Source organism: Scyliorhinus canicula, chromosome 5 (assembly GCF_902713615.1).
Source record: "Scyliorhinus canicula chromosome 5, sScyCan1.1, whole genome shotgun sequence".
Taxonomy (NCBI): domain Eukaryota; kingdom Metazoa; phylum Chordata; class Chondrichthyes; order Carcharhiniformes; family Scyliorhinidae; genus Scyliorhinus; species Scyliorhinus canicula.
The window spans coordinates 81,716,425-81,743,337 of NC_052150.1; the positions used below are offsets into that span (position 1 = coordinate 81,716,425).

General features: G+C 42.2%; 1 protein-coding gene across 2 annotated transcripts in view; it reads left to right on the plus strand.

Annotated features, from left to right (window-relative positions):
* The window catches only part of plekha8 (pleckstrin homology domain containing, family A (phosphoinositide binding specific) member 8), a 72,490-nt gene extending 46,034 nt beyond the window's left edge, over positions 1 to 26,456 (plus strand). The window contains exons 6-14 of one of the 2 annotated variants that reach the window (XM_038797292.1): positions 5,300 to 5,340; positions 6,171 to 6,304; positions 10,126 to 10,312; positions 11,401 to 11,486; positions 17,706 to 17,764; positions 17,906 to 18,036; positions 23,608 to 23,678; positions 25,431 to 25,492; positions 25,596 to 26,456. In XM_038797292.1, coding sequence (XP_038653220.1) covers positions 5,300 to 5,340; positions 6,171 to 6,304; positions 10,126 to 10,312; positions 11,401 to 11,486; positions 17,706 to 17,764; positions 17,906 to 18,036; positions 23,608 to 23,678; positions 25,431 to 25,492; positions 25,596 to 25,793 — 969 coding nt within the window. In that variant the 3' untranslated portion in view covers positions 25,794 to 26,456. The remainder of the gene's footprint in view (positions 1 to 5,299; positions 5,341 to 6,170; positions 6,305 to 10,125; positions 10,313 to 11,400; positions 11,487 to 17,705; positions 17,765 to 17,905; positions 18,037 to 23,607; positions 23,679 to 25,430; positions 25,493 to 25,595) is intronic. The other variant, XM_038797293.1, reaches the window with a different exon arrangement.
* The last annotated feature ends 457 nt before the right edge of the window (positions 26,457 to 26,913 follow it).

Genomic DNA, 26,913 nt, shown 5'->3' on the forward strand with positions numbered 1-26,913 from the left:
CCTCTTCACCCGTGGGGACTTCCCTGCCCGTACAAATTCCAGAATAATTTTATTCAGCCTCTTAAAGAAGGACCACGGGATAAAGATGGGGAGACACTGAAAAACAAACAAGAACCACGGGAGAATCGTCATCTTAACAGTCTGCACCCTCCCCGCCAATGACAGCGGGAGCGCATCCCACCTCCGGATCTCCTCCCTCACTCGTTCCACCAGTCGGGACAGGTTGAATGTATGCAACTTGCCTCAGTCCAGTGCCACCTGAATCCCCAAATATCGGAAACTCTCCCCCACTAGCCTGAACGGCAACCCCTTCAGCCTACTCTCCTGCCCCCTTGCCTGAATTACAAACATCTCGCTCCTAACCATGTTCAGTTTGTATCCTGAGACCCAGCCAAATTCCCTCAGGATTTCCATAATACCGTCCATCCCCATCATTGGGTCCGATATATATATATATAACAGCAGATCGTGTGCGTATAACGAGACTCTATGTTCCATTCCCTCCCAGACCAACCCTTTCCAGCCCCTAGAAGCTCTCAGTGTAATTGCCAGCGGCTCTATGGCCAGCGCAAACAGCAGAGGGGAGAGAGGGCAACCCTGTCTTGTCCCACGGTGCAGTCTAAAGTAGTCCGATGTCGTCCTGTTCGTCCTTACACTCGCCTTCAGGGCCTGATAAAATAGCCTAACCCAGTCGATGAACCGCACCCTGAACCCGAACCGTCCTAGTACCTCCCATAGATAATCCCACTCGACCCGGTCAAAAGCCCTTTCAGCATCCATGGCTACCACTATCTCCGGGGGCATCATAATCACGTTGAGCAGCCTTCTTAGGTTGGCTGCCAACTACCTCCCCTTTACAAACCCGGTTTGGTCCTCCACAATTACATCCGGGACACAGTCCTCAATTCTGGTCGCGAAGATCTTGGCCAGTAACTTGGCGTCTACGTTGATCAAAGAGATCGGCCTGTATGACCCACAAGCCTCCGCGTCCTTATCCCGTTTCAGAATAAGCGAGATGGTGGCCTGCGACATCGTCGGGGGTAAACTTCCTCTGTTTCTTGCATCGTTAAAGACCCTGACCTGCCCCACTATCCCGGCAAATTGTTTGTAAAGCTCCACCGGATACCCGCCCAACTACATGACCTTCAGGCCCCCCAATACCTCTTCGATCCTGACCAGGGTCCCCAGTCCGTCTACCAACCCCCTCCCTACACTTGGGAAGGTCAGTCCATCCAGGAATCGCCTCATCCCCTCCGGTCCCCTGGGGCCCTGGGGGGTTCCGAAGACGGGGAGAAAAATTAATCCAATTTCTGTCCCTGTGTCAATAATCCCTGGTTCCTCAGTAAGGATGCTTTGGGGGGGGGGGGGGGGGGGGAAGGGGGAGTGATCACAGTACAATTAAATTCCATATTAAGTTTGAAAGTGACATAACCAAGTCCAAAACAAGAATATTAAACCTAACAAAGCCAATTACTTGACTAAAAAGTATGGTGGTAAATAAGCAGTGGGAAACATAAAACAACATTCTAAATGTTCAACAAAATACATTTCATTAAAATACAAAAAAACAGTCGGAATGATCCATTCCTGGTTTAGGATGTTGAGAATATTCGTAGATTAAAAATGAGGTTTAACATGTTGCAAAGAATTGTAGTAAGTGTTATGGGGCAGGGTTTAGTGAACCCCAAAGTGTATCATGGAGTTCACCTGACCCACAACTTTTAATAGATTGTGGCATGGGGAGCACACGGCCCACTCTTCAGGTGTGGTACAGCAGGAATGGAAAAGTATTTTTTAAAGCAAAACAATGTTTATTCTATGAACTTAAATTAACCTTTTTAATACATACAGTGAACATCTCAGCAGCCATTAATTCAAATACAACCCCCAAAGAATACAACACTAAGTAATCCTTAATAACTTCCCAAACAACATCCAAAAGACAAAAGAAACACATTTTAACAGAAGTACATCAGGTTAAAGTCACTACTGAAAACATTTATAATTCTCAATTCACCAAATGATCAAGAGATAGTCTTCTCATGGCAGAGAGAACAGCAGTATAGCCGCTTTGTCTGGCTTCAGCTGCAACACTGAAAACGAAACCAAAAAGACACACACACCCAAGGTTTTCTCAAAGTGAAACTAAAAAACAGAGCCAGAACTCGGCTTCACCCACACTCTGATATCGCTGGTAAACACCCATTTCTTAAAGGCACATTTCTTAAACACCCATTTCTTAAAGGTACTCTCACATGGCATGAGCCTGAAGATTTGGAATGTCAGAAACCAGTAAACCGTGAACAAAAAATTGATATTTTTGAGAGTAAACTAGTCAGGAATATGAAAACAGACAGTGAGAGCTTTTTACAAATATATAAAATTAAGGCCAGTAGCTAAAGTAAATAATGATGTCAGAGGCAGAAGACATTATCATGGGGTATGAAGAAATAGCAGCGGAAGTCAGAAATTACATGCCAGAAGTAACTAAGAGTGAGAATATAAGGTAATTACTATCACCAGAGAATAAATATTGAAACCAGAAGCTGACAATCTCCAGGATGTGATAGCCTAATCCAAGGTTTCTAAAAGAGAGAGTTGCAAAGATATTGAGTGCAGATTTTTATGATTTTCCAAAATTCCCTTGATTCTATAATGGCCTCAGTGGTTTGGAAGATAGCAAATATAATATAGGGGAGGCAGTGGTGTAGTGGTATTGTTGCTGGACTAGTAATCCAAAGATCCAGATTCTGGGGACCTGGGTTTGAATTGTACCATGGCAGATGGTAAGATTTGAATTCGATAAACAAAAATATGGAATTAAAAGTCTAAAGATGACCATCAAACCATTGTCATAAAAACCCACCTGGTTCACTAATGTCCTTTAGAGAAGGAAATCTCTCATCCTTACCTGGTCCGACCTACATGTGACTCCAGCTCCACAACAATGTGGTTGACTCTTAAATGCGCTCACAGATGGGCAATAAATGCTGGCCTAGCCAGCGACACCCACATCCCATGAAGAATTTAAAAAAGATTAGCATGTAAAATTGAAATGCATGGGATTAGGGGGAGTGTATTGAGATGGATAGAAAACGGATTCACAGACAGGAGACGAGAGTAGGAATTAACGGGTCAAATTGGCAGGCAGTGCCTAATGGGGTACCACAATGATCAGTGCTAGAACCCTAGCTATTCACAATATATATTAATGCTTTAGATGAGGGAACATGCAATATCTCCGAATTTGAAGATGACACCAAGTTGGGTGGAAGGGTGAGTTGTGAGGAGGATGCAGATGAATGGCAGATGCAGGAAAATTTGGATAAATGTGAGGTTACCCACTTTGGCAGAAAAACAGAAGGCAGACTATTATTTGAATGGCCATAAATTGGGAGAGGGGAATGTGCAACAAGATCTGGGTATCCTCGTATACAAGTCACTGAAGGTATGCATGGAGGTACAGTAGGCGGTAACGAACGCAAATGATATGCTGGCCTTCATTGCGAGAGGATTTGAGTACAGGAGCAGGTCTGTCTTGCTGCAATTATTAAAATAAAAAATTTGCAGTGATGTATCACCCTCCCCCTGGAACATCGGTACCTCGGCACTGCCCAGCTGGCACTTTGGCAATTCCACCCTGGCACTGCCCAGGTGCCAGGGTGGCACTGCAAGGGTGCCCAAATGCCAGGGTGGCACTGCCAAGGGCCAGGGACCAAGGGTGGCCATGCCCATGAAAAGAGGGTGGAGGGGGGTTTGAAGAGTGGGGGCATGCATGGCAGTTAAGGGGAGTTTGGAGGAGTGATGGGTGGGGTTCCTGGAAGGGAGAAGGTATTGTTAGGGGGGGGGGGGGTAATGCCCATTTGTTTCATAGTATTATTTCATAGTATTTACAGTGCAGAAGGAGGCCACTCGGCAAATCGCGTCTGCACCAGCTCTTGGAAAGAGCACCGCACTTAAGCCCTCAACTCCACCCTATCCCCGTAACCCAGTAACCCCACCTAACCTAAAGGCAATTTATCATGGCCAATCCACCTAACCTGCACATATTTGGACTGTGGGAGGAAACCGGAGAACCCAGAGGAAACCCATGCAGACACTGGGAGAACGTGCAGACTTTGTACAGTGACCCAAGCCGGGAATCAAACCTAGGGCCCTGGAGCTGTGAAGCAGCTGTGCTACCATGTCCCTCTGTGTGTGGAGGGGGGGGGTGACATTGCCCATATGTATGAGGGTGACATTGCCAATGGGGGGGGGGGGGAGGGGGGGAACCCACAAGCTCACGTAGAGATCAGGAAACCCTTTCAAAATGGCGGCCCGATCTCGGTGTTTGCTCCCCAGTGCTAAAAGAAATTCCAAGTGTGGGCTAAACCGGTGCAAAATTCCCCAGGGCCCAAAAAAGTGACAAAGTGTAATTGAATAGCGGTGGGGAACTCGGCGGGCAAGAAACTCCCTGAAAAACCCACCACAAATTAACTTGGAAATTTTTTGGGAGAATCGTACCCTTGACTATCTCAACAAGGGGTCAACTCCTTCCAGTTAGTAGGAGAGAAAATAGGTGAAGGAAAGGGATCCATTGAGGCAGTGCTATTAAATTGACATGGCTTATACCTGTTTGTGAGTCTTGTTTGTCTCATATTACACATGCTGGCTAGTCTCTCATGCAAGTATGTGTTCTTTTCCAAAGAGCCAGTAGTTTTATTAAATGCAGAATGTGCTATTGCCAAGGTCTAAATGTGTAATTCCTGTTTATTAAATTGTCTTAATCTCTTAATCCTTCATTTTCAACCTTCAGTGAGCTTTTAACAAATACTTCTCATTGTGCAGATGGTTGAAGGTCATGCAAATGCCCAGCGGCTCTATGTGGAAGCTTTTTTTCCTCTCAACTACATGGCGGATTTGCCTTTTATTTTTTATAAAGCCAAATTGAATAGCTTTTAAAAACGATTTTCAAAAGGAAATATTCTGCAATTTAGACCATAGTTGAAGAACTGAACAGTCTTTGCACAGACTTCCCACGGTTGAATTTGCCACATATTTTGAATCATCCATTATTCTACAAAAGATGGCTAATGTGGGTAATTGAATGATCAAATTGTTGCCGTACGAGACACATTAAAACTTGGGCTGAGGCCCAAATGATATTGGTAATGTATCAATGAAACACAGAATTGAATCACTGAGGTCAGGAAGTCAGTTACTGTAAAACACATCAGCAACATTTTATCACTTGTTGATTGAATGGAGTTGGCCAAGTTGCCATTTTATTGTAATTCATATTCTTGTATCATTTTTGTAGATTAAGCACCATCATCTTTCCAGTTACAGTTGCACTAAAAGGTAAGAATTTATATAAAGTATGATTCCATGGAGAAAATATTCCATAGATAAGTAGCATTTGACACAATGTTAGACCTGCGGTGTCTTGGTTCAAACTCCACCTAAAAGTGACATTAAATTTATAAACCTATATTTGGTAATAATGTCGGAGCCCCATATAGTGAACTACTATTTCAGCGACTGATAGCTCAGCAAATGTGGCAGGCTTTCTGTGTCAACAATGTTTCACAGCAATAAAACGAATTACCAATATCTTTTAAACATTTTATTAATTATGTTGCTGCTATCAAACTATCTTGCTGCTGCTATTAGATATAAATGAAGTAGTGTTTGGCATTATGGATCTAAAGCATGGTGAATCTTTATATATGATATAAATAGATTTGCTGTTGTTTGCAGCTTCTGAATTTTGGTCAGTGAGTCAAGACACAGATTTGAAGCGTAATGTTCAGTAAATCGTTCTTTTTAAAAATCTCCTGTTCCCAATAGCAGATGTTAAAGGTTTGGGAAATATATGCTTTGCCCATGACACATGGCACGATTACCTGGAAATGTGTTTTTTTTCACAAAAAATAAAGTAGTACAGATCTATTTAAAAGTCTCTACTTGCTTAAAAATGTGTATTCTGGAATTGTTGGATGGTTGCATCATTGTAATGGTGAATGGCATCTCTCTTGCTCAGATGGCCTTGGAAATTATGTTAGTGAGTGACACAGCCGCTACAGTAAAAGCGTAATTTTCTTTGACATTAAGCGCTGCTCTTCCACAATGTGAAAAGATAATTTTATACAGGTGTTAGAGTTTTTTTTAACATCAAACTTGTTCTGCAGGAATGAGATGAATAATGTCCAGAATGGATCAACGATAGAGCAGGCCAACATCAAGACTCAGGAAAGGTTGCAGTCAGAAGATGATGATCAGCATCAGGAAAATTCAAGAAGGGGAAGCACAGAAAATGCAGAGGGTATGTTTTTAAACAGAAAAGCACATCATGCTGCCAGAAAAATGTTGGCAAAGTCTTAGGAATAGGAATACTTGGCTGTGGCCTTGATTGAAATGATATGTGATAACTGAAGAACCTAATGAACAAAGTATACGATAACTCATTGACTTTCAAAAATCACTAAGTAGAAGTGAGTGGCTGTAGGAACACTAGGTTAATAGGTTTTATGATTTTTCCCATCCCCACACAAAATTTGAATTTTATTCTTCCAATCTGGATGCAGTTTTTAAAAATATTTTTATTAAGGCATTTATAATTTTAACAATTTCAGCAACAAGATATCAAAAGAACAAAAAGAATAACACGCACCCACCCCTTGTTGGGGTGCATGGCTTACATAGTCAATTCCCCAATCCCAATTTTCCACTAACCTTACCCAACCCCCCATGCCTCTTCTTTTTTAAACCCTTCCCCCTGGCTGACAGCTTAATTTTTCTCAAAGAAGTCGATAAACGGCTGCCACCTCCAGGCAAACCCTAGCATCGATCCCCTCAGGGCGAACTTAATCTTTTCAAGCCGGAGAAACACAGCTATGTCACTGATGCACACCCCCGACTCCGGGGGCTCTGAGTCCTTCCATGCCAATAAAATCTGTCACCGGGCTACCAAGGAGGCAAAGGCCAAGACACCGGCCTCTCATGCTCCCTGGAATCCTGGGTCTTCTAATACACCAAATATCGCCACCTCTGTACTCGGAACCATCCTTACCTTCAGTACCTCTGGCGTGACGTCAGCCAACCCCTGTCAAAATCCCCAAAGTTTCAGACATGCCCAAAACATATATAATTTGCGGGCCCACCCGCACACTACCCATGCTTATCCTCCACCCCTTCAAACAACCTGCTCATCCAGGCCACAGTCATGTGCGCCCCGTGGACCACCTTAAATTGTATCAGGCTGAGCCTGGCACACAACGAGGATGCATTGACATGCCTCAGGGTATTCTCCCACAACCCAGCCTCCAGCTCCCCACCCAACTCTTCCTCCCACTTTTGCTTCACCTCCCTTATCAGGGCTCCCTCCCATTCCATCAGCTCTTTATAAATATTCGATACATTCCCCTCCCTCACTCCCATTTTCAACACTGTCTTGTCCTGTAGCCCCTGGGGGGTAGGTGCGGAAAGGTCAAGACCTGCCTCTGCACAAAGTCCCTCACCTGCAGGTAGTGGAACCCATTCCCCTCTGGGCAGCTCAAACTCCTCCTCCAAGCTCGGAAAGCAGCCGTCAAGAAACAAATTCCTAAACCTCACGATCCCTGCTCGCTGACAACCCCAGAACCCTCCATCCAACTGACCTGTGTAATTGCACATTTTGGTACTCACCCTGAAGCCTCCTCCAGCCCCATGTGCTGCTGCCACTGTCCCCACACCCTCAGGGCTGCCACTGCTACCAGGTTTGTGGAGTACCTGGCCGGCGAGAATGGCAGAGGCGCCGTTAACAGTGCCCCTAAGCGTGTGACCCTACATGAGCCCATCTCCATCTGCACCCATACCGACCCCACCCCAACTACCCGCTTCCTGATCATTGCTATGTTTGCTGCCCAGTAATAATTTATAAAGTTCGGGAGGGCTACCCCAACTCGACCCCACTCCAGCAGCACCACCTTCACCTGTGGGGTTTTACCCGCCCACACATATCCTGAAATTACCGCATTCACTTTCTTGAAAAGCACCTTGGTGATAAAAATTGGAAGGCTCTGGAAAACAAACAAGAACCTCGGAAGTACTGTCATCGTCACTACCTTAACCCTCCCCGCCAATGACAAAGGGGGCGCATCAAAGCCGCACCTCATCTGCTGCACCAACCGAGCCAGATTCAGCTTATGTAGCTGCTCACACCCCTGTGCCACCTGAATGCCCAAATACCGAAAGCTCCCGAGCCACCACCCCCCCCCCCCCCCCCCCCCCCCCCAAAACACCACCTCAAACAGCATCTCCCCCAATTTCTTATCCTGCCCCCTTGCCTGGATCGGAAAGTCCTCGCTTTTACCCATATTCAATTTATACCCCGAAAACCAGCCGAATTCCTCTAGGATAACCATAGTCTCTCTAATTGTCCCCAGCGGGATCCGGAATGTACTATAATAGGTAGTGCGTGTAAAGCGAGACCCCATGCTCCACCCTTTCCCATACTATCCCCTACCAGCCCCTTGGCACTGTCAGCGCCATTGCCCGTGACTCTATATCCAAGACAAAGACCAATGAGGAGAATGGACATTCCTGATTCGTTCCCCGGTGCAGCTTAAAATAGTCCAATTCTCGCACACTCGCCACCGGTACCTGATACAGCAGCCGGACCCAATCTACAAAGCCCTACCCAAACCCAAAGTGCTCCAGGACCTCTCACAAATAGTCCCATTCCATCCTATCTAAGGCCTTCACTGCGTCCATGGCGACCACCACCTCCACGTCTCGTCCTCACGGGGGCATCATTATGACCTTTAGCAACCTCCTAATATTCGCCGCCAGATGCCTCCCCTTAACGAACCTTGTCTGGTTCACCCCTATCATCCTTGGCACACAATCCTGAATTCTCATGGCCAAGATCTTGGCCAATAACTTGGCATCCACATTTAACGTGATGCAGTTTTTTCTTTGCAAGCAGACGGAAATTGAGAACTTACACTGTTTAGATTTGTAAAAGCTAAAGAACCAAGCCAGGGTTTTCCTCAAAAGCACCTTGTGATTTTTCACCTATTAAAATGAACGGGTGAATGATTGCATGATGAGTGCAGAAGTGCAAACCCCTGCTCCCCACCCACTCTGCCATATTGTACTCTATTTCACTTATGAAGCCATTATAATACTGCATTATGTTTTGGAACTTCCTGAAAAGTTTCTCAACTTTCTGAAAATTTCTCTTGCACTATAGATGTACATTATGGAAACTCGGATGGATATAATTCTTGCAGTGATCTGATGCTGCCTTTTAATTATGCTTGACTTTGCATGTAATTCACATAAGATACTTTTTTTTTCAAGTCGGTGGTAATCATTTTACATGCGTTGCTTAAAGTCCATTGCAGAATGAGAAGTTTTATAAAGAAGTAGATTTTACAGTAAAGCTTACAGAAATAGTAAATATTTTTATACCAATATTCAAAGCTCGGTAAGCTTTCAAGACGTATTACCACTATTTCAAAGCAACCTAATGAAAGGAACACGGCACAACCGAAGTATTCTATCCTTCTAAACAATTGAATTTTCTATTCTTTTCCCATTATCTTTTGTTCTTAATGAATGAGATAAAAGAATAAAAGCACTGTTTTCATGCCATCACAGTATGCAAATTCCTAAGCAACTCCGCAGCAAGAGCCCTTGCGGTACAGGCTCCATTTCTGTCATGAATGCTGGTCTTTGTTTTCTACCAATATGCTGGGCTAAAGCTGAATTGAGGCGCTTGTAGCTCAGTTTTTTTTTGTTAAGTTATCTTACCAGCCACCAAGAGGTTATAAAGTCCATTCCTTACAATTGTAACATTTCACATGCAAACAAAACTTGGTCTTATCAGGATTTTCCCTGGACCCCCTTTAAAGTATGTTAAAAGTAGTCATCTATAAGATGGTACAGCAAATAAGTAAACAATCTTGGATTGTTTTAAATGTCAGTTACTATTGTTGTGGGAAATATCAGATGTTTGTTAAAAATCTTTTTCTAAAAAAATGTATATTTTAATCTGTCATTTACATGTCGCCTAATCTCAATGAGTCTTTAAAAAAATTCATATTTGACTCCATGAAGACTTGTCTAATTCTGCGTTTTTCTTTCCCCTTGTTATGTCAGCAGCGAGGATGGAGAACTCCGAATCAGTAGATGCAGCTACTGAGAAGTGTGGGGTGAATATTGAACTTCAGCCTTCTGGAGCTGAAGATGAGACTGCTGAAGGCAGAGAGGAACTGGATGGTACAAATACAACACTTCAAGCAGAAAGGGAAGAGATTCCGACATTCTTCAGTGCAATGGAACAAAGGTATGGACAGTCTGTACGGGAATCCCCATGCGTTACAAAAGAAGTGTTTCCTTCCATGCAAATATGATTTCAATCAGCTTGTGTCTTTGTAATCAATGTTGTAGTATGTCTTTACATACAGGCTGAGCTTTGACTTGTATGTCCTATATCCAGTTGTGGTTTTTAAATTAAGAATAATTTAAAAATTAGTGATTAGGAACACGGTCAAACATTTCTTCCAGAGCTTGAAATCCACTGGATCTGATGACATGTTACGACTTACAATCACCTCCCTTTCAAATCTTTAGTTCAGTGATCTCTGAAGTGTTTTCTGAAAATACTGTTGGCAGATATTTGGCTGGTAGAAATAATAAGAGTTTAGGAGAGGGGAGACTCTCCAAGCTGTCACAGTAATTTCAATGAAATTTCAAGAGAACCGGCATACACAGCCATTTAAACAGTTCATGAGGGCATTAGTTAAAACCGCCATGGAAATTACAGATGATTAATCTAAGTTAGCACTTATGGTTATGAACAGAAATTACAGGCACTAAACCAAACATTGACAAATAATTAAATTTATTGCTTCAGAGTTAGCCTGTACCAAGCGACGGTTATAATCAGACTGTGACTAAACGTTTCAGCTAGTCGTTATTTTGACCCCATACTCTTTGCCATCTGTGCAGGTGCACAGGTAAGCTAATTCTAGTTTCGGCTGTATGGCGCATTTTGCTTTTTAAAATTCATTTGTACAAGTGATCCTTATTTTAAAATATTTTAATTGAGGCATTTATATATTAATGCAACAAACATAATTGCACATCAAATCAAGCCAACAGGGCTGCACAAGTGATCCTTTTAAAACTGAAACAAATCAGGTAGCATTGGTGTCTACTGAATGATTTGTTTTGACTTTACCAATTGCACAGGACACTGGCCAACATGTGCTGCAGTGTCGGTATTGGCACCATTCCAAATTTTCCACGATAGCATATCCGCTTATTAATTTTTCTTTGTGTTTCCCTTTGGACAAAATGTCTCCAGGAGTTTGTTTTCTTCATCTTTAATACTTTCCAACAATATACATGCAAGTCTGTTTTCATTTTCAGGTTTAATGACATTGAATTTGAAGAAGACAGTGGTATTCCTACTCTGCCATTTCTGGAATCTTGTTATGCAATCGTACCAGTATTAGGTAGGAAATTGCACTTTCATTTATTTCTGCAATATTTGTAGATTAATTTTAGGAAAGCTGTATGTTCTGTCATGGAGGCATTTGGGGAGAGTTACAAACAAGTTATTCTAACCTTTTAATTTTTAACTAGTTTCCTCTTGTCGACGAATACATTTTCATCTCTTTAGCAAATGTCATAACTTAATTGTGCTAATTATACTTTGTTGGAACGTTTAACTTTTTTAAAAAATTAATCTATTTTTAATTTTTTTTAAATTGTCCGACACCAGATTGAAATTTTATCTGCCTACTTTTATGCAAGGGAGATTTTAGAAAAGTGTGTCCAGAAATGGGATCAAAGGTATAGCAGGCAATTTAGAGGTTAACAGACAGAGGGAAAGCATGGAGTCAGAGGGATATGCCCACACCTGGCCTACGTTACATTGTCCCATTCAGACTTAAACTTGTTAGTGGGAATACACAGGATGCCCCTGTTTAGTCAGGGTGAGTCACTTGAAATCCATTGTCCTTTGGGACACTCCTATCTGACCAGCTATTAGCCCATTACAGAGTCTGATGGCCTCTTTTTCTGTCAATGGGAGGTTAGTTGCATATCAATAGCATGGCTCTATTCTTTTGTATAAATGGGAGTGGGAAATCAAACAGCCAAGATACTACTGATGGGTTGAAATCTGTGCACCCCAGGATTGAACCTTTGTTTGAATGGCTGGGCAGAGCTCTGAGAGAGAGAGAAAGAATCATATTTTTGAATAGGAGGGGAGAAGGATTTGAAAAGCCACAGATAGGTCATGAAAGCTGTTCCAGAGACAGGCTTTCGAAAAGGATTCTGAAAGAACTTCACTACCAGAGAAAAATTGCTTTGTAAATGCAAGTATCACCGTTGCCTGCATGTGTCAGTAGAACGAGAGCTGGATGTTCATTTGAAGTGTTGATTAATGGGAATTTGTGTGTTAAAGCTACAAAACTGGTTGAGGTGAAATTTAAAAGTTTAAATATTGTTTTTCTTCTGTTTTAATAAAGCTTGTTTTATAAAATAACCAAGTCTTATACTTTCTGCACTTCCTTAAAACTTAAAAACGTTATGGTTCTGGTCCAGTGTCTTAGTCACTGCTGAGAGCTGACTAGGAATCCGTAACACCTACCAGTCCTGGGGAGCTATAATTTGATATTATAAAGCCAAAATGTGCAACTGATACTGGATTTTTCTTCTACAAAAGTACTTGATTCACTTGTTAACAGCTTTCATGAGACACATTTTAATTGGGGAGTTCTACTTTATAATTATCAGTATAAGTGGAATTTTGATATTAAATTTGTTTCAGAAATTAATTTGATCTTTTGCTTAATTTTAAGTAATTCTCAGTATCTGAACTACACAAAAATAAATTAGTTTTTTGTCTAAAATACTAAATTCTACAGCAAACTTTAAATAAAGACTCTTAAAATTAATCATTGATACTTGCAGCAGTACCATTGACTTCAAGGTGTGAGAGCCCTTATTTTGATTTCCCTTTCTTCCCATTTGTTTTATTATTTTTGGTTCATGGATCATAATCAAAATGTGCCTTTCATAGAATCATAGAATTTACAGTGCAGAAGGAGGCCATCCAGCCCATCGAGTCTGCACTGGCTCTTGGAAAGAGCACCCCACCCAAGGCCAACAACTCCACCCTATCCCCATAACCAAGTAACCCCACCCAACACTAAGGGCAATTTTGGACACTAAGGGCAATTTATCATGGCCAATCCGCCTAACCTGCCCATCTTTGGACTGGGGGAGGAAACCGGAGCACCCGGAGGAAACCCACGCACACACTGGGAGGATGTGCAGACTCCGCACAGACAGTGACCCAAGCCGGAATCGAACCTGGGACCCTGGAGCTGTGGACTCTTACTGATTTAGCCTGCCAGTCAGGAAGTGTGTTCCAGGATTTGTTTTTTGGAGAGGTGAAAAAAGACTTGTCGCCGTCAGGTGAATCAGCATTGGAGTAAATTGGTTCAATTGGCTGGTTGGCAACCTGTGGTCTGGCCATGGACACTGTTGTGGCTGACAACAGCCAGTGATTGGTTCCTGCATGATGCATCTGAGAGAGCTGGGCAGAAATGTTCAGACCTTAAAAGAAGAGGGAACTCTCTCTCTTGCTACTGCTTTATTATTCTAAAACCAGTGAGTGCATTGGCACATCTTTATTATATATTTGAAATGATATTGAATCTACAAAGAAAGTAGACAGCCGTGGCAGAGAAAATGATCTAAAGCCTAGAAGGAAGAAGCATCGCAGTGAAAGCTTGTAATCCTGAAGACTTTAAATGGAAACCATCCTAGCGCATCGGGGATCCCTTATCCTTTTACTTTATCATTACTTTCTTCCCTCTCCACCGCTCTTACCCTCTATGGTGGGTTGTGTGTGTGGGGAGTGGGGCGGATTGGAAACAGATGCGTGGGAAAGAGGTATTAGGTAGTCATTATTCTTGTCAGTTTAATTACGTTACTGTTATAGAGTCATAGAGGTTTACAGCATGAAAACAGGCCCTTTCTCCCAACTTGTCCATGCCATTAAATAATAAAAGGTTATATTTGTTTAAAATTTACAAACCTGGTGACGGCAGTTTAGGTCCCACATTTGTTTCAGTTGACACTTAAAATCTGACATCCAAGCAAAAGACAAGGGCAGTAGTTAATGGAGGCATGGGTATCGTGCCTGCCGACTGGAGAGCCAGCAGGTGCCTTGCTGCATCTTTTTTTTTTGTAAGAACCATCAAATTAAATGCCTGTCACGCACTTAACTGGACAGCAACAACATCCCAGGATTAAGGATCTTGGGGCAGAGGTCTTGCCGGCCTAGAGTTGGATGGCACCAGTACCCTATCCACCTGAAGCCCAGGATTATCGCTGGATTCGAGGCCATAGGTGAGTGATGACAGGAGTTGGTTAGAGGTGAGGGGAGGACGGAGTCAGCAGCAAGGGCAGGAAATTGGCTGTCACCTGGACTCTCCTTGCCAATGCAAGATCCCTCAAACAGGTACTGAATGTCTTTGAATGCGGATCCTGCTGGGAACCCTCAAGCAGCTTCACATAGGCAGCCCTTGCCAGCCTCTAGGTTAATTTCAGCAGTGGCAGGATGAAACCTTTTAATTGCATCACCTTGGTATGGGTGGAAACAGCCTGGGCTGGCTGGCTGAAGGGCAACATTAAGGGCACTGGTAAAGTGGCATTGTTGGGAGCATGAATACTGTCACCGTCCGAGAGGACAGCTAGTTTGTGCTGCATTGAGTCACTATTACTTCCACAGGACAGTGCCTAATGCATTACTTGTAACTGAGTCTGCAAGGCCTGTTGAGCATTACGATCCCTTCTGCAATGGCAGCAGTTTGGGTCTGCATGCCTGCAACAATGGATCTCAAACCCTCAATCAGAGCTTCAATTGCAGCACTGAGACATGTGGAGTGCTCTGTCTGTGCTGAAATGGCATCTAAGACAGCAGCCACTCCATCATTGCTTGGTTGGGCAAAGCTGCAATGGAGTTGCCCACCATTTCCAAGTTAGAAAGAACGAGTTCAGTGTGAAACTCGCCGCCAGTTTGGAATCTACCTCTCTGGTGATATCATGGTTGTGTTGTATGTAATTCACCTAAATGGGCGGGTGGTGCGTGGAACCTAATAGGCTGCCCATGTGACACCAACTGTTGATGTATAGAGACCCTGTTTGCACTTTCCACATTTTGCAGAAGTCAGCAGACCGTGCAAACATTTCATCCCACTGCTTTTTTTTCTAAATCCATGCGTTAATGCATCAACCAGGCCCATTCTTTTTGCATGCTTCCAAAACTACTAGCCCGATTATCACATAAATGGCCTCCAGAAAGGAAGTGCTAGAAACATGTATTGGCCTGACTGGACAAGTGGTGGGGGAGATTAAATAGATTATCACAGGAGTTTAAAGATTGCAAGGTGAGAGAAAAATAGAGAAGAGAAGAAGCAACAGAGTAGATTTCAAAAGGGGAAATGGATGGTACGAAAGGAGTGGGTGGATGACTGATTGCCTCTTTTCTTCCCTTTCCTCATCAATGGCAATGTAGGGGGATAAATGGATGGTAATAGAGGGAAGAGAGAAATTAATGGCAGTAAAAAGGAGAGGTTGTTTGATTCCAGAAATTGAGCATTTCAGGTTGAGTGGAGGAAGGAGTGGTGTGGTGGTGAAAGGACCAACATTTGCGCACACACACAGTGGAAAAACCATATTGTTGAGTGGGACCAGAATGAACTGGGATGGTTAGAAAGGGTATTTTGGGACAAATAAGGCAGGAAGCAGTTGCTCTTAACTCAATCTGGAGGAGATAAAGTTGGTTGGGAGCCTGTTGGCTGGATTTTTATCACAGGCGGGTAGCAGGAGGTGAGATATTTCCAGGCTCGGCATGACCACTTTGAAGAGAGTGGCTGCAAAAGCAGGTTTTTCATTCTGGCGGGGCAGGAGCTAGCTGGAGTCAATCCCACCACCTCCTGATACAATTCAGAGGTAGCCACAGGGGCTGCTGAGTGTTGCGCTGGGCTCATTAAAATGCCCACCTTTGGTATTCTGGGGTTTTATTTAATATTAGGCCCTCTCCCCTACACCCATCACTCTGCAACACCCCCTCCTGAAACACTCCCCATGTTCCGTTCATTTGAAGCCTCAAGGCCCCTCATACTCTTTATGCCAACCTATGATCCTCCACCGCCAGTTTGGAATCTACCGCTCTGGTGATATCATGGTTGTGTTGTATGTAATTCACTGACTGACCACTAGGAGTTTCGTTAGTATACAAGTGAATGTTAGAGTCAGGTGATCTCAGACATACGAGGGAGCTGGGAGAGAGGTTGCATGTGCATGTTCATACTATTATTCATCTGTTGTTTGTATATATTTGACCCATAGTTAATGTTAATAAATTGTTTATAGCTTTAGCTACAAGTGTTCTTGCATAATAAATTGGGCCATCCGACAAGAACATTATATGGTACCAGGTGTGGATAGTATTAAACACTGAGAAAACACTATCACATCATCGAGTAAAACCTACCACGAGGTCCACAGAGATTTGAAGATTTTCCTGACACTTTTCAGATTGAGTGACTGGAGAATGGTGCATTAGGCAACATGCTACCATCATCCTCAATGACAGCATTGGTTGGCTTTGTGGCATTGGTCCTGATGATTTGTTGGAAGATCTCCTCTATGGTGCTGAGGGAATGCACGTGTTCTGGTTTTCCAGCCTGTCGCGGGCCACCTTCTACGCGAGAGGGCAGAATGCCAGTGACTGTGTGTTAGTGAGCCATGGCTAAAAAGTGGAAAACAGATGGGTCACAGTCTGCATGTGAAAGACTTCTCCAAATATTTTCCAATTATCTCCAAGGGAGACTATCAAGCAAGTTCCTTTACAAACACGCACCATGACCAGGCTGAGCTTCTGATAATTGCCAGTGCCAAGTGTTAGAACATAGAACATAGAACAGTACAGCACAGAACAGGCCCTTCGGCCCTCAATGTTATGCCGAGCCATGATCACCCTACTCAAACCCACGTATCCACCCTATACCCATAACCCAACAACCCCCCCTCTTAACCTTACTTTTTTATTAGGACACTACGGGCAATTTAGCATGGCCAAACCACCTAACCCGCACATCTTTGGACTGTGGGAGGAAACCGGAGCACCCGGAGGAAACCCACGCACACAGGGGGAGGACGTGCAGACTCCACACAGACAGTGACCCAGCCGGGAATCGAACCTGGGACCCTGGAGCTGTGAAGCATTTATGCTAACCACCATGCTACCCTGCTACCCTGTTCCTGGGCATCAACCCAAGAAAATCTCTCATTGTCTTTGGGTCATTAACACAAACCATGCTGAGATTATTAAAATCAAGTAATCATTTTTGATAGCACTGATCGATTTTAAAATTTGCAGTATAATTGTAATTGTGAGCAGTCTACTTCAAAAAAAATATGGGAACAGGAAATTCTGTCAATGGAATTTCTTTTAATGCTCCATCTATTTTAATTTTGAAATAAATAATTCTCTCTCAACCTGCTTTATTCTTTACAGATCAGAAGCTTAAATGGGGTTCTACAAGAATCAATTAAATGCAGAATTTTCCTTTTTACCTTTAATTTCTATTTCATATCACAATGTTTTAATTTCAGTATCCTATACTGAACCTCTGTCACTTCTCTCTTAGATAAACTTGGCCCAACAGTCTTTGCTCCTGTCAAATTGGATTTTGTGGGTAATATTAAGGTAAGTATGATGTCTTTTTCTTCGAGATGTTACTAATTTACTGTTAATCTATACTTATAATAAAATTGGACATTTAGGTTTTACATACTTTTAAAAACCATTTAAGTTGATCATGGTTGCAAAAAAGGATTCTTCTTTCAGAAAATAAATCAGAAATACATCACTGATTCCATAAGGTTCACTACCCTTCAGAAGATAGTGCTGTATGAACTGGAAACTGATGAGGCCACAGTTAGAAACTCTGCTACAGAGGCACTCCTTTGGCTGAAGAGGTATGTCTGCAATTTTCCAACCTTCCCAAAAAAGTTTATTTCTTGATCAATTCTCTCCTGTAGACTGACTTTTATGTTGGGAATGTGGCTCCACTCTTGAGGTACAACAAATTTCCTGGATCTTATCCAAGTGACCATTCTTCATGCATACCCCACAGACACAGAGGGATTACCAGTCTAGTTAACTGAGGGGTATCTCAAGTGAACTCGAGACACTGAAAACCCACGGGAACACGTTTTACAATTAAGGCCACGGAGCAGCAATAAGGAGGCATAACTATGGCTGTTGTCTCTGCACTTCCTTTCATTTCCTTCCCACCCGCCCAAGGAGATTACAGCCACTCTTTGATAAGAACGGTGATCAGTTAATTCCACCTAAAGCAAGAGTTGACACTAAGAACATTCTGAGCTATGTAGCTGAGTAATAGATCAGGCTGTCTACTGAACCTCTAAGACGTGCTAGTCTATCGTGCCTGATAGATCTATCCTAAATGGGTTGGTGGGTGCGTGGAACCCTAAATGGGTGGGTGGTGCGTGGAACCTAATAGGCTGCCCATGTGACACCAACTGTTGATGTATGGAGACCCTGTTTGCACTTTCCACATTTTGCAGAAGTCAGCAGACCGTGCAAACGTTTCATCCCACTGCTTTTTTTTCTAAATTCATGCGTTAATGCATCAACCAGGCCCATTCTTTTTGCATGCTTCCAAAACTACTAGCCCGATTATCACATAAATGGCCTCCAGAAAGGAAGTGCTAGAAACATGTATTGGCCTGACTAGACAAGTGGTGGGGGAGATGAAATAGATTATCACAGGAGTTTAAAGATTGCAAGGTGAGAAAAAACTAAAGAAGAGAAGAAGCAACAGAGTAGATTTCAAAAGGGGAAATGGATGGTACGAAAGGAGTGGGTGGATGACTGATTGCCTCTTTTCTTCCCTTTCCTCATCAGTGGCAATGTAGGGGATAAATGGACGGTAATAAAGGAAAGAGAGAAATGAATGGCAGTAAAAAGGAGAGGTTGTTTGATTCCAGAAATGGAGCATTTCAGGTCGAGTGGAGGAAGGAGAGTGCCAGCATTAACTGGTGTGGTGGAGAAAGTACCAGCATTTGCACACAGAGTGGAAAAACCATATTGTTGTGTAGGACCAGAATGAACTGGGATGCTTAGAAAGGGTATTTTGGGACAAATAAGGCAGGAAGTAGTTTCTCTTAACTCAATCTGGAGGAGATAAAGTTGGTTGGGAGCCTGTTGGCTGGATTTTTATCACAGGCGGGTAGCAGGAGGCGGGATATTTCCAGGCTCGGCATGACCACTTTGGAAAGAGTGGCTGCAAAAACAGGTTTTTCATTCTGGCGGGGCAGGAGCTAGCTGGAGTCAATCCCACCACCTCCTGATACAATTCAGAGGTAGCCACAGGGGCTGCTGAGTGTTGCGCTGGGCTCATTAAAATGGCCACCTTTGGTATTCTGGGGTTTTATTTAGTATTAGGCCCTCTCCTCTGCACCCATCACTCTGCAACACCCCCTCCTGAAACGCTCCTCATGCTCCGTCCATTTGAAACTATGCCCTCCACCCACCCTCAAGGCCTCTCATACTCTTTATGCCAACCTATGTTCCTCCAACAAACTCCAATAGTCCATCATATTCTCCATGCCAATCTATGTCCTTCTATCCACCCCCAATAACCCTTCGTGCCCTCCATACCAATGCACCTCCAACCACCCTTAATGGCTCCATATATCTTCTGTGCCAACTTATGCCATCTCCACACCCGTTCACCGTATGTACACTCGGATACTTTGGGTTCATTAGTTCTGTACGATGGCACACCTTTCTAGTTGTTTTATTCAACATTAGGCCCTCGAGCCCTCACCCCTGACACCACTCAGCAAAATGGTTCCTTTAACTCTCCATACCGATTTATGCCCCTCTACCTTAAAGTGCATTCATGGCTGAGTGTCCAGACTTCCATTAGTCTGTTGAAACAGCTGCACCCATGGATAAACATTGCTTGATTGACAGCTTTTTCTCTTACATCTGTTTTGTTATTTGCACAAGATAAGAGGTGTCAAGTACTTGTAGTTACTGCTATTGATTCTTCAAGGTCTGAATGATTGACACTTTTATAGGGCTGTAGTAAAAACTTTTTTTTAAAGAAACTAATGAATGGATGACTTTTTAAAAGGTTTCCCACACACGCCATTGTTACTACAGGGTTATTAGATTCTGTACAGACTGTGCACTGGGAGGGTATGAAGAGCTATATGTAGGGTGGAGTGAAATGGGTTGACATGGGGGCCATTAGAGTGGGTAGAGTGATATATCTTGACATGGAGGCTATGGTGGCCATTAGGGTGGTTGAAGGGCCACTTTTGATATAGAGGATATGAGGGGCCATTGTGGGTGCATTTGGGAGACACAGGGACTTATGAGCAAGACATTTTGAACATGCCTTTCAAAAAGTTTCATCATCACCATGGTTCATGATATCTCTGAGGGGTTGAGAACCATGAGTCCTTAAAAACCTGGCCTTACTCCACATAAATTGCCTGTGCCTAAGAGATGGGTATTGTTGAAATGGCACTGGCTGGGTTGGGAAGGCAGGATGCTAGCTGGGGATCTGTGCCACACTGATGAAAATTGGGGAGCCAGAAATGTGGTAGAGAATCCCAGAATTGGGTCCCATCTGCCATTTTAAAAGGTCTGCAAAGTCGCCCCGACTCCCTAAAAATCCAGACCTGCATTCGGAGAGTGAAAATGTTTATAGTTTACTTGGAGTCGCAATGTCATTATTTGTTTCTTCACAAATTATGCTTCTCCCTGAATTAAAGTGCAATGAGAAATCTTATTTTTCTTGACTCCAACATACTTCAACATTTTAATTTTATTGAGCTACAAGTTTTGTTCTTTACATTATCATTTTCTATTATTTACATCTGGTTCAGCATTATGATGTAAGTGAGACTCCTGACCGTATCTCATTGAGCTATTAAACCTGCATACACTTAGATCTGTTGTGTTTTACTTGAGAATTGCCTTCTGTTGGTGGATAGATTAAAAAGTGTAATTCATGACACGGTTCAATACATTAACTAATAGCCACACGTGAGTAATTGAGAATCTAGAATGTGGTTAATTGCGTTTTAATTAGTGAATAAAGAATGAGTAATTAGACACAATCATTGAATATGCGATTTCAATACTCATTTGCAGTTTATGCATGTATACTTTGTGGTTTTGTTGGTAAAATAATAATAATCGCTTATTGTCACAAGTAGGCTTCAATGAAGTTACTGTGAAAAGCCCCCAGTTGCCACATTCCGGCGCCTGTTCGGGGAGGCCGGTACGGGAATTGAACCTGGACTGCTGCCTCGTTCTGCATTACAAGCCAACTGATTAGCCCACTGTGCTAAACCAGTCCCTCTAGGAAGAGAAATGTCTTTTGGTTGTTGTGTAGCCTTACTTCCTTGGCTAGTGGTTCTTAGTTATCTATTAAAATGGTGTGTAATATGTGTAAAATAGCCAGACTTTACATCATGGACAATCAACAACATTGAGAGGAGAACTTCTCTCATGGTCAGGTCGACCAATCAGAAGAATTGTTCCAGGCAGAATTAAATAAACTCAACCTATAACAAATAGCTCCAATAGGGCAAGTCCTACAACGTCACATCTGACACATCTTTTGCAATTCCACAATCTCAGCACTTGCCATGATGAAGTCAAAGAACCGCTCACAACTGCAGGACAAAACCTAAAAGTTGCATTAAGATGCGCTGCATCTGCTCAATTCATACATCAAAATTACCAACTTCGGAAAAAGTGAAAAGTTTCACAATGAATGGTAGTAGATCAATCTGCCCGTGTCTGTGTCGATCTCACCCCCACACCCCTGTGCAGGGTAGATGGATTGGCCATGCCAAATTGCCCCTTAATTGGAAACATTTTTAAAAAATGGATGGTAGTAGGTTGTGTACTTTGTGAAGTACATTTACTCTCTATTCGTACACATTGTTTTCTTCCAAAGTTAGTTGTCCTGCAGTTGTGACTGGTTCTTTGACTTCATGATGCTAAAATGGTATTGCAGCAGCAATGCCTGTGACTAGTCAATGATTTCTCTTGGGCCATACTAAGATTTGACTCTCAACTTCTATTCTTATTTTGATAGTTATATTCTTATTTTAATGTAGAATATATCTATTCCAGAACATTTGGCTTAAACTAGTGTATCACAGTACACTTTGATGCTGTCAAATGCATGTAAAAAAGTGTCAAAGATTTCCAATTTCCCTATGTGAGGGACATAAGAACATTGGATCTTGAAGAGGTTATTCAGCCCCTCAAGCTTATTCTACCATTCAATTAGATAATTAATGATCTAGATTCTATCCACTTACCTTGTTCCAGAACAATTTATACTCTGGCCGAACAAATATCTTATCACTCTCAGTTTTGAAATTTCAGTTGGCCCAGCCTGAACACCATTCTGGGGAGAGAGAGTTTCCGATTTCCATAACACTGTCTGTGAACAAGTTCTCCCTGATCATCCTGGAGCAGCCTAGCTCCACTTTTAATGTTGTCTCTTTGCTCTGGACTTTCCAACTCACGGAAATGTTAATTCTCTATCTACCCGACTGAGTCCTTTGATCATCTGTAAACACCTCTATTAGACAACACTTTAATCTTTTTATGAATAAAAAGTGCAACCTGTCTAGATCCATTTGGGAATGATTCTGGTGGTGCTGTGCTACCCAGCCCTCTTAAGAACCCCTTTTTACACTCTCTGAACTTTCATCTCTCTTCAAAATTGTCATTTATTTTTACTTCTGTTTCCTCTCCAATGTACAACTGATGGAATATTGGGTATAGCTATAGCTGATGCCATGACCAGTTAAATACCACTGCCCTTCCACAGTAGCTCCTTCTCGTATGTAATTTCACGAGGACCTGTGGTTCATTTTTCATAGGAAACTTAATGGTAGAATGTGAGCGGATGTACTATTGGAATTTGGAACCCGATGGACTGAGTTTAATCACAGATAGTCCATTGTGCCTATGATGGCTCAATGAAAGAACTGCCCACATAGTTGTGTCCCCTGTACTCTCACCAAGGCTGCCACAATATTTCCCCTTCAAGTACTTATCTAATTCACTTTTGAAAGTTCTTATTGAATCTGCCCCCATCACTCTGTAGACCATAACTTAAAAACATCCTCATGTCGCTCGTGCTTTTTTTTTTTTTACCAATTATCTTAAAATAAATGATCATGTTCATACACCTTTGTTTAGAGATATTTTGCATTTGTACATTGATTTGTGTTGTGGACCTTGTGGGGAGTGCGCCTCTTTTTTTTAAAAGCTGTTTTTTTAGCACTTCCATTTTTGTAAGGGTGTGCGTTTGTGTTTCACTATACCATCTAGTGGCAGCTTTCAGTATTGCCTTTAGCAACACAATCCCAAACAATTTTTAAAATATTTGTTCTGAACATTGCTATAAAATGGATCGAGAAGTAATTGGTAAACACTGTGAAAATCACAATTTTTCCCCTTTAATATCTATGTGACAGGGGATTGAAATTTCTGAAAGGATTTCTGGAAGAAGTAAACAATGGAGAAAAGGACATCCAAAAAGCACTAAGTAAGTCTGAGTTAACCATGTATTTTATGGAATTGCCTTTCTGTTACTGTGTTTAGTTAACATAGTGTGAGGGAGAGAGGAAAAGGTGAATCATCAGGAAAGAACTAGCACTTATATAGCAGCTTTCATATTCTTGGAACTTTCCAGCGCATGTTACAGCCAGTGATTATTTAGAAGTGTGCTCAGCAGCTGTACGGTAAGCAAATACAATCAGCAGTTTTCTGCAGCAGTCTTGTGAATAAAAATGAGACATGTGGAATCCACTTGATGCTGCTGTGTAAGGATAAACACCGGCCAAGTCAACAAGAGAAATCCCTTTTCTAATAGTTCTATTAGATTGTTTATGTTCACCTGAACAGGCAGGGAAGGGAAATTGAGGTTTGTCTAGTCTGCCACAATGCAAGCACTTGCCTGAAGCCAATTAAAGCTCAAAACCAAGAGCATCAAGTCATTCAATTTAGTTTAAAAAGTTGAAAAATGGCTCATTTCCTGGCAATCCCATTCCTTTGTGATTCCATTTGATGCCATGTTTCAGTGGCGAATTGATTATGATTGATTACACAAGTTAATGAGAGATTTTACATCACCCTTATGCTGATGGGTTTGCGTGGGACTGGCGCTGTGAAGTCACAGTGCTATCCACTTGTGCTTCCCCACTGGAGCACAAGGTCGATGACTTCACTTTTGTCTCGGGCTGCCAGCCGGGCTGAATGTCATAAATCAGGCTGCTGATTTGCACTTTACTCATTGAAAGTCCAGAAGCTTCACACCAATTCAGGAGATCCGTGTCTGAACCACCTCTCAACGTCTGACAAACTAAAGGGAGTCCACCAATCGGAACCTGATGTTGTTCTGTATTGCCTGCTGATAAGCTCATCTTGAGCCAATCAGCAAATTTAAAGCTACCAAGGATCTGATTGGTGTATTCACCACAACAATCCCCTCTCCGTATAGTACGTCCCCATTGGCCGGGGTGCTGCATTGCAGTGCTGTGTGTTTCATTGAAAGTCCGCTTCTGCCTGGAGACCCTAGGCTTCTAATCTTTCCATGAGCCAGCACAAGAACAGGGATGAATTTGTAAACCTCTGGCCTTGTTAAACTCGGGCTGAACTGTTGATCCTTGGAATACCTCTCATTTCTGCGTTTGTTATCATTTGTTTTGTGTATTCATGGTGCCAATCACAAACCAGTAGTGGTGAATTAATAATCTTTATTGTAACAGTAGGCTTACATTAACATTGCAATGACGTTACTGTGAAAAGGCCCTAGTCGGCACATTCCTGTTCAGGTACACAGAGGGAGAATTCAGAATATCCAATTCACCAAACAGCATGTCTTTCAGACTTGGTGAGGAAACCGGAGCACCCGGAGGAAACCCACGCAGACGAGGGGAAAATGTGCAGATTCCGCACAGACAGCGACCCAAGCCGGGAATCGAACCTGGGCTCCTGGCACTGTGAAGCAACAGTGCTAACCACTGTGCTACCGTGCCGCCCTATTCTAGTAGATGTAGAGAAAGATTGGCATTGCTTATCATTGTTCAATTTCATAAAAGATTGTGGTGTGAAATGAAAGAACGGAAGAGAAAATATTTGTGAATTAACAGTTCCCCATTGTTAGTCTACTGTTTGACAAAATTGTGGATGTGGTTTGAACTGGGTATTGTTTGCTACAATTGTACATGGTTTTAAATGTTCTTGCTTTTTATTATCTTTTGCACAAAATGTGTTTTTCTTTGATTCTCTTGTTTAGATACTTCATATGGTAGAACATTGCGCCAGTACCATGGTTGGGTTGTTAGAGGTGTCTTTGCAGTAAGTTTTTATTGAAAGAAAAAAATGTTTAGTGCATTTGTATATTCTGTTTTTTCGAAGAAATCATGAAATAAGTGTGATTGCCTTATTCTCACATTCACAGTTGGCATTAAGAGCAGCACCATTTTATGAAGGGTTTATGGCAGCACTCGCTGTAAATGAAGGGGATGAACAGAAGGAGGCGTTCTATGAAGGAATGCAGAGAGATTTAAACCAGTATCTTCCAGCTATGGGGAAGCAAATTGAGATCTTGGATGCGTTGTACGAAGAATATAATTTAGAATCTGATGAAGTGGTATAATGATAAATCAGTGTTCCTCATAACATTGACTGAAAAGGAACTCATTTGATCCTGTTGGGGAATCCTGTACCACAAATGAAACGTGCAACAAATATTAGTTCTACAGTTTCAGTCGAGCTTTCACTTGAAATACATTCTGTTGAATTTCAAAAATCAAATATTTGTGCTGAACTAATGGACAACGGAGGTAAATTTCAGAAGGCGTGTTTGAAGATAACGGCATATTTATTGGGTGATATGAATCCGAGCATCTTTGAGCTCGGCTCATGACAACTTGCTCCCTCAGAATAATTGCTGCCAAAATGATCGTAATTAATTCAAAACACTAATCACTGTTTATAATATTTGTCATTGTCAGGTGGTTCTGAAAATAATTGCATTGTTTTCTATTTTGTTGTAGATTTATGAACTCTTAAAGGTTTAAGTGACTGAACTATCCAGAGACGTCACTTTGCACAGAATCTGGTTGATTTTGACATAGTTTAAAGTGTTGAGAATCATGCAAAAAAAAAAGTGCTTAAGCAACTGACCACTGTCCACTAATTCTGTGCAGCCCTTCACTTTTTAAAAGGACTTGCCTGAAAGCATATCCAGCCTGTCCAAACCATCTAATAATGTATGACTTTAATATGGTTTATGATCTGATAAAAAGTTTGTTAATTAAAGCAAAGGGCACTTTCAATCCGTTTCATAACATTATACGCAGCTATAATGTAATTATGTTTTAAACCTGATTTGTGGAGAATGTCACTGAATATTATTTAAGGTGAAAGCAACTTTTGAGGATGTTACAGCCGAGCACTTCTGACTTTTGTTATGAGCTTTAAGCAACAAAGCTGTTTTTACCTGCTCTACACGTGCTAGTCCATGCGACTATTAGTTTTCCTGTTTTAACTGTTCCTGTCCAGTGTACCCGGAGTGAGGTGACCACGAGTTGAAAACAGTACTGTACCTCATTAGGTAAAGAGACAAATAGAACTAACTGCCAAGTATGTGCCAAAGTAATCCATCTCTCCTGCAAGTGGAATACACAGGCTTCTGCAGACCACTGACTGGGCACAGGGTTGACTCCAAAACATATTCAGGGAAAAGGCCTGGACCATAAAAGAACTTATCGAGT